The sequence below is a fragment of the Fundulus heteroclitus genome, chromosome 8, assembly GCF_011125445.2.
Source record: "Fundulus heteroclitus isolate FHET01 chromosome 8, MU-UCD_Fhet_4.1, whole genome shotgun sequence".
Classification (NCBI taxonomy): Eukaryota; Metazoa; Chordata; class Actinopteri; order Cyprinodontiformes; family Fundulidae; genus Fundulus; species Fundulus heteroclitus.
In genome coordinates, this window is record NC_046368.1 from 31655806 (window position 1) to 31670522 (window position 14717).

At 43.4% G+C, this 14717-nt stretch overlaps 2 protein-coding genes across 2 annotated transcripts in view; both read right to left on the reverse strand.

Moving 5' to 3' along the window:
* Window positions 1–65: 65 nt before the first annotated feature.
* On the reverse strand, window positions 66–3835 carry ppiab (peptidylprolyl isomerase Ab (cyclophilin A)). The gene is made up of 5 exons (XM_012851515.3): window positions 3677–3835; window positions 2253–2283; window positions 745–833; window positions 481–653; window positions 66–399 (listed from the first exon to the last, which is right to left on the reverse strand). The coding sequence occupies exons 1-5, from the start codon at window positions 3743–3745 to the stop codon at window positions 264–266; spliced, it is 498 nt and encodes a 165-aa protein (XP_012706969.1). The 5' UTR covers window positions 3746–3835; the 3' UTR covers window positions 66–263.
* A 1371-nt stretch (window positions 3836–5206) lies between these two features.
* LOC118564032 (zinc finger MIZ domain-containing protein 2-like) overlaps window positions 5207–14717 on the reverse strand; it is a 10643-nt gene continuing 1132 nt past the window's right edge. The window contains exons 2-8 of the mRNA XM_036140724.1: window positions 14460–14618; window positions 14313–14380; window positions 14162–14230; window positions 13452–13693; window positions 13093–13214; window positions 10862–11062; window positions 5207–9632 (exon numbers count right to left, since the gene is read on the reverse strand). Coding sequence (XP_035996617.1) covers window positions 9525–9632; window positions 10862–11062; window positions 13093–13214; window positions 13452–13693; window positions 14162–14230; window positions 14313–14380; window positions 14460–14618 — 969 coding nt within the window. The 3' untranslated portion in view covers window positions 5207–9524. The remainder of the gene's footprint in view (window positions 9633–10861; window positions 11063–13092; window positions 13215–13451; window positions 13694–14161; window positions 14231–14312; window positions 14381–14459; window positions 14619–14717) is intronic.

Here is a 14717-nt window from a genome sequence, read left to right on the forward strand (position 1 = left end):
GAAGACCTTAATGATGTAACACGTAGATGTCAAGAGGGGAAAGGAACAGAAACATACACAGCGCCTGGGTTTTTAAGTCTTTTATTAACGCCAGCAGCAGTATCATTAATGCGGATGCTCGTAACAAACATCGTCCTCCAGGGAAAGATTACAGAAGCTACAAAATATCCCAGCACAAACGTTAACACAGTAGACAAGGAGTCCAACAGGAAGACTGTTGATCCGGTAACGTTAGAGCGAGCAGGCTAACCCGCTGCCAGCCTCTATTTTAACTCACCACAGTCAGCAATCACAACCTTGGCTTTGGGCGTGCCGTTCTTTGTGCCTTGCTTCTCTATGGCCTTGACGACGTCGACGCCCTCCACAACGCTGCCAAACACCACGTGCTTCCCGTTCAGCCTGCACAGGGGGATCAGCAGGCCGGTCAGCGCAGGAAGCACCGGCTGGAGCTGTGAGAGAGAGTCACAGCCGGTCACTCACCAGTCAGTGGAGCCTGTGCAGATGAAGAACTGGGAGCCGTTGGTGTTGCGCCCTGCGTTGGCCATGGACAGGGTCCCCATTCCTTTGTGCTTCAGCTGGAAGTTCTCATCGGGGAACTTCTCGCCGTAGATGGATTTGCCCCCGGTTCCGTCGTGGTTGGTGAAGTCTCCACCCTGAAGAGGAGAAATAAAAATAAAAAAAGAAGCCTTTTGGATTGAGCCAGAGCGATGTGATTGGCAGCAACACTTCCTGCTTTAACTCTACCTGGCACATGAACTTGGGGATTACACGATGGAAGCTGGACCCTTTGTAACCGAATCCTTTCTCACCAGTGCACAGGGCCCGGAAGTTTTCTGTAAAACAGAAACGTCACGGTTCAGAGTTCAACATCTGTATTGTTTTTCCATGTTAACGTAGACGAAATTGTGCCTCAGCAGATCTGAAACGAGATAATGGGGAAAGTAAAGAATAAAGAATAGAGAAAACAGCATGCAAGTACATAACAGGGCAGGGCATGTAAATGTACAAGAATATACATAGATACAAACAGACTGCAACGCAGAAAAAGCTGCAGGTGCTTGGATTCAGGTACTTACAGATTCACTTCTATACAGAAAACCCCTATTATTATCTTCAGCTGGTACTTTATACATTTTGTATTAAATAGTACTGTATATTCTTCATTTATAGTATCAAGGTGTTGGTTGTTTGTACCTGTAATACCTTATCGGTTGGTTTTGCTGTTCTTTTTATATCTCTCTTTGCAGGTGTAGAAGCAGACTCAGAGGATGTTATATAACTCTCTCCCTTTCTCCTCTTTCACCTTTCTCCCTTTTAGTATTTTGTCTTATCTGTTACTCTCCTTTTTTTCCCTCTTTTTACTTCCCGTTTCAGAGTCCATTGAACATGAAATAGTACCAAGCATAAAATCTAATAAAGCAACAAAAAATATACATATTCGTATGCTTTAAATAAAATTTAAATCATTGTCCATGGAATAAAGTATCAAACGAGATCCACTGGTGGGTTGGTGCCGGAGCTGTAGGTAATCCCATATTGATGTCTTCAGTAGTCTTATTCTTCACTGGCTTTGTTTTTATCTCACTTTTCCTTCTTATCTGTAGGTTTTGCTCTTTTTTTGATCCCAGTTGTCATCTTTTTAGACTTGTTTTTTGTTCCCTGGCTGCTGTCTAATCCGTGGTGCCGGAGGCCGTACTATGACTCTCATTCATGAGGGCCTTATTGTGACCAACAGAAGGCCCTGGAACTGCTTTATGGATACACAGAACATAAAGGCCATCTTCCTTGCACTTAGTGAGTAAATAGGTCATATGACTAAGAATAGCAACACGGCACAGTCAGACACTGATGCATCATGCAGGTTCACTTCCCAGGAACATCCTGAATGAGAGACTCCCTTTGCTCTCTCCGTCTTGCTCAGAACTTGTAAACCCAAAGATCTACAGGCAACCACTTGGCTCTCTGCATTGTTTTTTCTCTCCTTCCCATTAGTATTAATGCCAGCTGTAGCAGCGCCTAACAGCTCTTTGAATTATTTACTCTGACTAACATCTTGAGGGACACTTGATGGATGCATTGAGCCCACTTCCTGCATCGCCCACATCCCTGACCGTACGCGTAGAACGTGAGGATTAACGCGGACGTCCCCAACCAGCCATGGATCCGTTTTAGGCGAGCAGGGAGGGAACAAACAACAGCAGCTCTGCGGTTAGAGCTTTAGGCAGAAAAGGTTTGCTTTCAAGCTCACCCACCTGCAGTCTTTGGGACCACGTCCGCTCGCAGCTGTGAAAACAAACCACAGTCAGAATACAGGCTCGTCTTAAGAAATGAGATTATCTTCGAGAAGTTCATCCATTCCAGCAATTCAGTTCTAGAGTAAAGCTGGTGTATAGATTCCTATCAATAGACACATCTTGGGGGTGTGAGCTCTAGCTCCATGCCTTATAAATCTCCCTCTAACTCTTACATGGGCTTTTGTTCACAATCCTCTCATGGTTGGGATTATCACTCTTGCTGGTGAACCTTTTTCTACCAAAGCTTTTTCCTTCCACTAAACTTTCCTTTGAGACTCGTGGATGCATCCCTATGTGAATAGCTGATTGGCTTTAGCAATCTTCTGTGGCTTTTCCTCTTTGTGGAGCATGTCAGCGATGGTCAGCGAGGCAGCCGTCATGATGGAGTAAGCCTATGATGACCATTTATGTTGTGTTAAATTTTTTTCATCACTGAACATCTAAATATATCCCTCTGTGTGTAACTAATCTGTCAAATCTAAAGTTTAACTTTTTTTAAATTGAATTCCAGAAATAAAATCAGCTCTGATGAGGTTGATATGATGAAGTGAAGACCGAAGCGTTAAATCAACTATCGATGACATGCTAATTTATTGAGAGGCTCCTTTAGTAATGCAGGCACACTGTAAAACCATGCAAGGATGCAACTTATCAAGTCAGAACTTTATTTATTCATTACTAAGTGTAACTACGATTTTGCCCCTGTTTTAGACAGATAAAAGTCAAGTGTAAATAGGGGAAAATGTACTTTGCATTCAAGGAATGAACACGTCTTAACAATTTAGCAATAATATATGTGCACGGATGAAGGAGTGGTGGATGAACTAATGGATGGATAATGAAAGAATGGCAAATGAAAGATGGAGGATGAACTGATGTATGTATGGCTGGATGAAGGGATGATGGATGGGTGGGTAGATGAAAGGATGGTTGGATGGGTGGATGGATGGACGGAAGGATAGGTGAGTGGGTGGATGAAGGGATGGCTGGATGGATGGATGGGTGGGTGGCTGGATGGAAGGACAGGTGGGAGGATGGATGGATGGACGGAAGGATAGGTGAGTGGGTGGATGAAGGGATGGCTGGATGGATGGGTGGGTGGCTGGATGGAAGGACAGGTGGGAGGATGGATGGATGGGTGGGTTAGATGGATGGATGAAGGGATAGATGGCTGGGTGGGTGAGTGGGAGGAAGAAGGGATGGATGGATGGATCTTTTGGACGATCAGGATGAGGAATAGAAATCTAAGCATTTGTCCAGGCTTTTTTCCTTCCTGATGTTTACGGCGCTGTTATAAGTGTCATCGCTGATGACGGGGAAACATTCTCAGCACCACCAGCCTCAGTCCTAAACACAGCCACAAATAAACAGCTTCAGCTTACCTCCATGATAATCCTTCCAGCGTCTCCGCCATCAATAGCGATGTCAAAGAAAACTCTGGGATTTGCCATGGCTGTGAAGCTAGGAAAGGATGCGAGGAAGACGCAGAGACAACTCGTTGCGTTGCCTCGGTTTTAGTTTTGTTCGCAGGTGACGGAAAACTCTCCGACAGCCACTTAATAAACCCCTCCTAGGAGAGACTTCACAATGGACCAATAGGAATCCAGATAGGCGGGTTTAGGCCGAGTGAGCCCGCTAATTGGTAGATGTAGCTCCATGACAACCCCCGGAGGCGAGGCAGTGAGCCAAAGCAACCAAAGGAGGACGTAATCGACTCCAAATAAATAAATTCATTAAGAAACAGAAGCATTAGTTTTTTTGCTTTTTCCGATAAAAAAAAAATGCAACAAAAGCTTTGAGGATAAACTGGTAAAAACAACACCATGTGAGTCTAAAAATAGAAAGTTTAGATTTACAGTGATTGTGAAAAATAAAGCATGGTAAAAAAAAAAAAAAAAAAAAGCTTTTTGTAGGTTGTAAAATGATTTAAATCATTTTACAAGTGCATGAAAACACAGCAGACTCCACCGTGTCGTTATTTCTCAAACTAATTATGTCTAATGGTTGATCAGCCTGCAGACATCCCAGCAGTTATGTTCCCTGTCTGCCTTCATTGTTTTTATTGCTTGCATTAACCCCGTGTCTGGCAAGCTTCAGCTGGCAGAGAGAAGGCCTCATGCTTGTCTCCAGAACACGTTGGCATCCAGAGGAGTTCCTGGGTGACATCACGATGTCCAGGTCCTGAAGCTGCAAAGAATGACCCATATCATCAGTCCTTCACCGCCGTGCTTTGGACATGATATGAGGTGTTAGTGTTTGCTTGCTAGGTCTGGTTTAAGGTGCATATTTTCATCTCATCTGCCCAAAGGACTTTGCTCCACGAGTCTTGTCATTCACTTGGATGCAACTGTGCAAATCTAGGTTATAGCTGCCATGTTCTTTGTAGAAAGAAGCAATTTTCTCCGGGAAACTCGTCTAAACATCAACAATCCTTTAACATGACATCAGTCTATCATTGAGCTCTCTGATCTCAGCCATCTCTTTCAGCATTGCACACCCTGACACTGAAGTGAATTTGCTAACACATCCACTCCAGAGAATGTTGACATCGTCTTTACTGTTTTCCAATTGAGAATGATCTAGAATTTCTAGCCCATACTGGATTGATGGTTAGCAACAATTGCTTGTCCAAGGTTGTCCCATTGCAGCAAGCTGCCCAAAGCACAGATTTCACTCGCTGATGATTGGTCGATCAAGCGCATTGGATTATCGGTTCATTTGCAGAGTTGCTTCTGAAATCCCATGGAATCGGCATCAGTTTTTGGCACGGCTTTACTACATGTCTCCACCTTTATTTAATCAATAATGAAGGTGGGAAATCTGTTGTGGTATTTTACAAGCTTATGGTTGGATTAAAAATACTCTACCTAAAACAAGTACAGTATTCAACAAAAATTAAAGATCAAACTCCATTTTCTTTTGCCAAATAAAGGGACTTTTAATTTAGATCCAGGGGTTAGGGGGAGGACAAAGTAAATGTGGGTACAATGATGTTTATGATTAAAAAATAAATAGAAAATAATGGCAATTACAATGTGTTACAAAATATGTGGAGTAGTTTACATATTTAAAAAAGCTTTTTTTCCCCCCTCTTCCTTTCTAGCAAATTTGCAGTTAAATAGTCCATCATCTCCAAATATAATATCACCGTTGCTCAAATTGGCAAATAACCTTTTTTTTTGTTGTAGTTACCTCGTTAAGGCAACGCAGAACCACAAACGACGCGGTTGCAAAACTGATCATAGAAAAGAAAAACCTTCAGCGTCACAAAATAAAATCAGGAACCGTCCATTGCATCTTTAACTGCCTGACCTAGTGTCAGCGGACTAGTTTCTGTCATACATGCATCGTGTATCTATGTGTGCATGACACTGATGTTTTTACAACAGCTTTATAGTTTTCTAACATATAGAATGTATACAGTGCCAACAATGATCCATTATCCAACTAATGACATTAAAGTTACCATGATTAACAATTCTTTTGATACACACACGTTCTCTAATGAAAACAGCTGATTATACAGTACATAAACCCGCATGTGGAAGGGTTATACATGTCAAACCATTTAAAAACATACAATGGCAGAAAAGACCGTCACACACAGCTCTGAAAGCCTCGACAGAGGGAAGGAACGTTGTTGGTGCTGGTGTGGCGGGGGTTGTCTTCCACAGTGCTGAAGCGTGTCGCAAACCCAGCGAACCTCCGACGCAACGTTGCTTTATGAGCGTTACCTGAACATTGGTTTGTCCCTTTTTTTTCTACTTTCTAATGTGACGTTTCCAATAAATCCCATAAAAAGCAAAACCAACAGCGATTGTCCCCGCTAAGCAACGGGCCACTTTCAAAAGCGGGTTTTGTAGATGTTGACAAATTTGTTGGCTCTCCTGGTAAAGAAGTGTAAAGAGCTGTAAAATAAATTCATCTTTTGTTGCAGTACCGTTTCCTGACACTGGACATTCTTAGAACTTTTTTTAAAATTTAAGGTCTGGAGACAGAGATGCTCATGGAAGAAGGCATGTTGTGCCTGCTGAACTGCTGGTGTTGATTCAGCCAAATGTTCCAGTTAAGTTCCCAGTTACAATGAACAGAAACCCCACATTTATGTTTGTTATGGTAGGACAAACAGGATTTTTTTTCAGGCACATCTGCCAATTAGTTTGCATGTACACCGGGTCCAAAGGTTGTTCTGGAGATCTAGCGCACCCGATTATGTCCCTATTCCCTGCAGCTCTCCATCGGTGAACTCTGGAGATTTCTCCTGTCCCTCATCATGCTGCTCATTGTAAGGCAGCACCATAAATATGGGTCCTTGTCTACTCTGGTTTCCAGAGGTTTAGAAACCGTGATCATCATTGTTAGAGGTACAAATTGGGGTTTTTCCCCTTCTTTGTACTTTTTTCATAGTAAATAAAAGTGCGTAAATTGAATCTCTGAGTTTTCACTACTTCAATAAAAAGGTGTACAAATCCTAACCAGGGAGCCAACAAATATGTCTGTGTACATCTATGACCCCCCCATGACAAACTGCTCTTGTAGCATGCAAACATAAATATATTTTTTTGTAAAAAGGCAAAAATGCATAACAATCGAAGAGGTCGGTTTGAGGTCACCTGTAGTTTGAGGATTCTAGTTTTCAGGCCTTGGGCAAAGCATCTCTCTAGCAAGAAAATGCTAATTTAAATTCAAAACCACTTTGGAAAAAGCTGCCCGCACCTCATCAGAAGGGTTGATCCCCTTCATGACCTGTGAGAAAAATATATCCATTAGTACTGCACAGGACTGGTTGACACTGATATTCCACTGGAGTCTACTGGCCAAAAGTGGCGCTGCACTTTAAGGCACTTTCTCTGCTTTCGCTTTTTTAGTGACCTCGTCTAAATCAGAGATACAGTCTGGAAAACATGCGTGGTTTACTAGAGCTCTAAATGCATCTTAATCTGCCAATATAAATAAAAAACGATGGGGCAGCAAGTCAAATTAATTTATAAAGATGTGTTAAAGTGTATTTGTCCATCCTAATTAAATGTATGATTTGTGGAAATCATTAAAAATATTTATTTAGTGCCATTTAGGCTAAAAATACAGAGAATTTGCTTCTTTTGTTTTGCCCAAGATCCCAGTCCTGCATCAATGCATTCCCAGCTGTCTTCCTGGCATTCAGAGAAATGAAGGAGGGAATCATTTAGACACTGACAAATGGATGGTGTTGGTTTTGATTTTTATGTCTTTGATGCATGAAAATAGCATGAAATGCCACATAAAACTAAAGGTCTTCCCACATACAGAGACGACCTCTGAGGCAGCTGCTTTTCCCCAAATAGCTGTAAAAGCGTCACGGTGTAAAGTCTGACCCAAGTAGTATCTTAATTTGAGACATATTGAAAAAGTTTTCAGGTCAATATACAGCGCTTGCTGCCTATCGATGCTCCGTGCAGACTGCCCTTCTTAAAAAACTCGCCTATGTAACTAGAGAGGTTCGGATATGTCGTGGAATCTGGGTTACAGCAGTCTGACTTACGTAACAAAACAAAGCAGATGTGACACTTACCTGATCAGACATGTTTATGTTCTCTGATGTAGGATTTAATCTAGAGGGGTGAATGTGGCCTCCTCTTTACAAGTAACCACACGGGTGTCTCAGTTCAGGGGCTGCATCCCTGGAAGGACGGATTTATAGGCGATTACGTCAAAGCACGGCGACGAAGGCTGTCCCAATTCACGAATCCTAAGACTCCTTCAAATGCGGCCTACCAATGTGTCCTTCTTTTCCCCGATTTTGAAGGATGGCTAATCCTATACCATGATTCAAACTGTGAATAAAGTTGGATTTATTACGCTTTCTGTTACATAAAAGTAACTTTTAAAAAGTTTGTAGGCGTGAAGCTAGCTATGCTAAACTGAAATATTTGCTCAGTTTGTTGACATATCGCTTGATTTAAAAATGCTCGCAAAATAAAAACTAAAAAACATGTAGTACTTTACAAAGCAGTGGAGACAGTGGGATTAATCTTCGGGTTCTCTTAAAGCTTCACAGCTGCTTTGCACTGTCTCAGCCGGCGGAGGCTAGACCGCCTTCACAAGCCCATCTTCTCTTTTTCGTGGTCCACCCATCGAAAGATGCAGCCCCAGAATTGGGACAGACCCCATGACGTTTCAATCTGCTGCTCCAAAGTGGTCTGCTAGCGGCCTTCAGAGGTGCTAAACTGGGAAGTTACAGGTCTAGCGCCCCCAGTGGCTAAAGGTTGCACAGTGCAGCTTTAAAAAGCAAAGTTGATGGTTTAAAAATGTTTTTTTCTTTCTACCAGCCAATTTTTCAGCTGTGAGAGGAATAAAAGCCGGAGTGAGGCTGATGAAAGCAGCGTCTGCTACATCATCCCTTCCCGCCCCGTACAGGACGCCACCTACACTTACGTAAAGCCAGTAGCAGTGATAACAGCAGTGGTAACTCTGGACTACCAGTTTGGTATATCATTCCGTGCAAAGAATCATTCTTCAAACAACTATTCAGTGGATTTCTGTCAAAAAGAAAACCTTTTAACATCATGTTGTGCATTTTTGTGCAAATTCTATACTGCGGTATTTCTACTTGAGCTTATTCCGTGACAATCTCATCCCGTCAATAAGCCAATAGGGTGCTTGATTTGAAAAGACATAAGCAGCTTATTTTAACTGGTAGACTTAATCATGTCAGCTAAACCACAGAGATGCATCTTCAAATACATCAAATAGATTTTCAGTTACATATTGTGACAATATTGCTGGTTGTCGTATGTGTGAGGACCTTTAATCTCCAGATATAATTTGTTTTCTTCAGTATGAAGCCTATAAGGTTTATAATTTGCTTGCACTGAGGTCTTAGGGCTGCAGTGACAGGCCTACAGATGGGAAACTGCTCCTTTTGGACCAAATAATTTAAACGTATATTCTAACATGAAGCAGCTACACAACATTAATGTAAGCATCCTTCAGCGTCTATCGTCTTTCTCATAAACACCCCCCCCTCCAGTCTGAGGCTTGTGCTTGTGTTTGAAATGCTGGCCCGTGAAGTCAGTGCCTGCTAGGCGCTTTCTTCTTCACTCACCACGTTCCTTCATGCACCTCTACACTGCACTGAAAGGACTTCAGAGTACAGTAGGACACTTAAAGACAAAAGACAAACAGAAACACTGGTATGCACACACAGGGGCTGGCCGCCCTCTTCAGCTGATGGCTCCCGCCCAACGCAGCTCAGTTGTTCTCGAACAGCGCCAGCAGGTCGTCGTTGTTGTTGTTCGGCAGGTCGGGGGGTCCCAGGTAAGACAGCAGCTCGTCGGGGTTGGTCAGCTCAGGAAGAAGCTGGACGACAAACAGAAACAGTCTGAGATCCTGGAGGTAACTTCTGATTCTCATGGCTTTGTTGCTTCAGCGAACAAAAATCTGCTTTATTCTGCAAGCTGCTCTCATGCGTGAAGAAAACCCTCGCTAAGATTACCTACACACAAACACACTGATCACAACTACTGGGCCTAAACCGGTCAGATACCTCCAGCTAGGATAAGCCTCCGTGGTGCAGTAAAACTGAAGGTCACGCTGAGAGTTAAAGGCTTTCATTGCTCTGGTTCCATCAGATAAGAGACACCGCTCGATATGTTTCAGAGAGAAGGGCTATTTATAGCTGCAATGAGAGTGCAAACTCATTCTTTTTCAGGTTCAGTACTTTACAGGCCAATTAGTGCATCATTAAAACGTTGCTTTATTTCAGTCACTCAAATCAAAACCTGAAACTTTTTTACTGAACGACAGAAATAAAAGGATCTTTTACAATATGAGATACACCTACAGGTGACCCAGCAGTTTCAATTATTTCTGGTTTATTTTAAGGAAAGTACTATCTCAGAAGAACTACTAATATGTGACCTATTGCACTTCACTGTAATGACAAATCTTCACATGTCACTACAGTTGTACGTCCTCTGCATCTAAACCGTCCCTTAAAGAGCAGTAGGCAGCTTACAGCAGGTGGGGAGCAATCTGGGGTGAAGGGGTTTGCTCAGGGACCCCTAGTGGCGGTCTGTGGGGTTTGAACCGGGTACTTGCAGCCTTCTCAGAACGCACGCAGGCCGCCCTAACCAGTGGGCCATCACACTGCCACGGTATAAATGTAGCCCCATGCACTGTGGTGAAAAGTTGGTCTCATCAGTCTAAAGCATTGTTTTTCACAGTATGTGTCTTGAACCCCCTGAGATAAGCAACACTTATTAAAGTCTTTATGTTTCTATTTTACAGCTCTATTCCTTAGTCTTTAACACGCTAACTCAGGTTTGTGGACTGATTGTTGTCAGTTTTGAAGAGCTTTGCATAGTATGAACTTGCTGGATGATCCCCTCCAGAGGAAACTTACTACTGCTTGTGAGTTTCGTTTTCTTACTGCATAACATTCTTTCACACGGGTGGAAATGGCCAGACTGATGAGCAGCAGCATTCACTCCAAACTTGTTTTTATAAATAAACAGTTCAATTAAAGCACAATAAATACAGCTTAAAACTGGAAATGGAGTGACTTTTTTCTGTCTGATCTTACTCACATCGAGAGCGTGATCAGCCCCCTCCCCTGCTGAAGCGCCCAGGCCGAAGGCGCCTTCTCCCTGCAGCCGCGGGTTCTGTGTAGCTGAGCTCCTCTGTGCTAGCGGGCTGCCGGCCTCGCCTAGACTCTGGCTGTTACGCACTCCTGATACGTGCTGCTGCAGGATGCTGTGCGAGTGTTCGATTCCTCCAGAGTGGGCCGCCTGAAAGCAACAATGAAATAATTCCAGAGGTTTGGAGCTGATTTCCAGTTCCCCAAGCAGCTGACCCCAAACAACACCCTGCATGGTTCAGAGGCTTCAGCCCTTTGGATCTGTGTCAGATGTCAGGTGCTGGGCTGAACAGAGCTTGGGACATGTTTTACAACCAACCCTGCTCTAAACTTCTCTACAGCTCTCTCCCGGACATGTCTGCTGGGTTTCTTGGTCTTCTGGATGCTGTTAGTTTTCTGTCTGATCTTCTCAAATGCAACTCTGAAGCCAGAAACTGAACAGCTGCATCCAAAAATACACACATGCATACCTAATATATATATATATATATATATATATATATATATATATATATATATATATATATATATATATATATATATATATATATATATTATAATCATCTTTTTTGTTAAACTAGGAACAAGGAAATCATTCAAATAAACTTTGTTTTTATTCGACACCAAAAATAAATGAACAACCCAAGATGAATTTTCCAACTGAGCTTGAAGTGCAAACCTTAAAATAAGTCAAAAATAAATATAAGGTTCCTCTTGAACATTGATGAGTGTCCCTGTTGTGATTATTAGTGCAATAACTTGCCTTTTGACAAAACTCCCACAGTGCTGCCTGTGCCTGTGAGACAGAGCTGAGGGAAAAGGGAGGTCCCACACAGCTCTAGCAGTTGTTGCTTTTAAGTGGAGCTGTTAAATCACCAAAAACACAGAGTGGTGTCTGAAAAGTCAAACATGAGTCTCTAAGTAGGAAACAGTGGACTGTCGTCTCTAGTGTTCCTTCTCTACTGAGACCAGAGCAGCGCAGTAGCCTCCAGCAGCTTCATTCACTAGCAGCTTTGCAGCGAGGAGGGGGAGGATTTGGTTTTTAAACCAATTTTAACATTTCACGATATTTTAATTAATTTTAAACTCTGATTATTATTACAGTAAGTGCACAAATATACAGTAGCTAAGCCATATCATATGCTTTGCATTGTTTTCACATATTTTCTAATTGATTCTGAATGTGTGACAGCTGTTATTTTGGTGCGGCACGATGAAATACATGTAGCAGAAACCCGGGGTAAAAAAAGTTTCCTCTTTTGACTATATTTTTATAAACATATATTCAACATTGCAAGCTTTTACTAAAACAATTTCCACTTTTAGGACTTCGAATTAATCGATAAAATCAATTTATCACCCAGGCCTAGTACTGACCGACTCCCGTCGGCAGGCCAGCTGACAGCTTTGCTAGGGCCCAGGACAACACGGTCTGTTTGGCCCCCCCTGCCGCTGGCAGTATACTTCTAACCTGAGGGAGCACCTAGTCACTGCTGCCACTTTAGTCAGTTTCTCGCTATATTTAGTGACTTTTCAGACCCATCCAGCGACTGTCCTCTAAAAGGTGACTAGGGAAAAATCTAGCGACTTCCTCCTGTGTTAATGACTTAGTGTGTTAGTGACTTCCTGTGAAAACACCAATGGTTCTGCAGTCGCTGTCTGGAGAGAACGACAATTTATTGAATAAAGTTAATTTTATAGATCTTAACAAGTTTATATATTGAGAAATAAATATGTTAAATCGAAAATTTTAGAGACTATATTAATAAACTACAATTTATTATTACAGAAACACACAAAAGTACCAAAAATACATATCGTTAAGTACAGGTACTGACCCATAGGTATAGAGAATCTGTACCTACACATCACTATGCATGCCACACCTTACACATTTGTATTTCTAATTTAAAAACCATTTATCGTTTCATTCCAGTTATGCGCCAATTTATGTTGCTCTATCAACGCTAACCTGACACACGGCTGCACACGTGTGGAGCTCGGCGGAAAGAAATCCATCTGGCAAGAGTCAGGATATATCAAAACCAATCTCAACAAAATACATAAAGATTTGTGGTTCTGACATGAGAAAACACATGAACTGTTCAAATGGGTATGACTACTTTAGCAATAAATCGTGTCAACTCCTACATCTGTGTATTTTATATTTGAGAGGCTAACCTGCTCAGACTGGTAGGGGAGGGGGCCTGGTGGTCCGGAGGAGGTGTACTCTCCGAGCGTCGGGGTCCCAGGAGTGTTGGGGAAGTCTGTGAATCCTGTTTGGCCGGAGAATCCCTGGCTTCCTACAGGAGCAAAACAAAGCACACATGACTTCTGCTCAGCATGCAGGTTGGCAGACACTTCTGCTTCCACGTGTGTGTCAGCAGCCCGGAGCAGCAGGGCCAAAAATCCTTCCAGCTAGCATTAAACCTTTGTTGTGCGGGAGCTCTGATGTGTGCTAATGTGTGGATTATTCCAGCGCCTGCCTGGTGGCAGCCTTCTCTGTAGCGTATTGTGAAGCTCTATCACAGAAGAGCTACCTGGCCGGCTGTAGTCGGGGGTGTTCCTGCCCCCTGGATTCAGACTCTGGTACGGGGACGACGCGGGCCCCAGGGCTGCGATCATTTCCATCACGTTCGGCAGGACCATGTGACTCGGACTGACTGTGCGGCAGCGTTTCAGGACCGGGCCGTCGGGCTCCTCCTTTATGTGGAGGTCAGGCTTCACCGGAACCGGCCTCCAGCCGCACACCGGGTCGATGGTGATCTCCTCATAATCCGAACTGTGGGAAAGGAGACACAACATCTCTGTTAGATGACGGAGCTCTCATTGAGGAGGTTTACGGTTGCTTCCAATCAAAACCATTTTCCACGTGAGCCCAAACTTTCAGGATCTGGCTGATCAACAGACTTTTACTTTGAAAAGCCTTTGATTTTCTCTCAGGACTGACTAGCATCTGCATAGCTGCCTCCGTCCTCCCATCAGCTCTGATTAGGAGTCCTGTCCACGCATCATGATGCTTCCATCACCACGTTTCATGGTGGTGACGTTTACCACTACCACTGCCTGTGGATTCTAAAGTTTCGCTTTGGTTTACAACTATGTGCTGTGTGTGTTGTTAAACCTGTTAAAATACAAATAAAAGGCATCGTGTTGTGGCTGTAATATGGACTGTAGAACTAGCCCTGCTCAAACTGACCAGTACTCTAGCATTATATCATAAGATATAACATTCAGAATTTCAACTCACCTCTGTATGTAGACCAGAATCCCGAGCATGTACTGGTCGACCTCCAGGCCTTCGAGCAAAGCCGTTTTACTGCAAACAAGAGGAGCAACCAGTCACTTACGGTCCATGCTGACAAAAGTGGATTTGATACGAATGTTGCGACTGGACCTACTTGCACACAGGACACCTCCACGTCCCTCTTTCACAGTTCAGTTGCAAATAAGACTCCAGGTCAAAGCACTTCAAGAGACAGACAGGGCCGCTCCATGTTAGAAGCCATTGGGACCAATCGCGGAGTGCGTGGCAGGTGGGACCTCACCTGTATGTGCCTGCAGTCGTGGCCTCTGGCTGGCAGCTGGATTCGTCTGAACGTGATTGGACATTTGAGGGAAACTTTGATCGCCGTCTGCTCCACTCCGTCCTCCGTTGGAGACCGGGCGTCCCGGGGATGGTTGCCGCTGCTGAAGTTTCGCTTTAACTGGAACAAAAACACCACAGTGGCAGGCACGTGTGACTAATTCACTGCTCGTCAAACAATGGCGCCTCATAATGGCTCCGATGCCAGCACAGCGGCAGG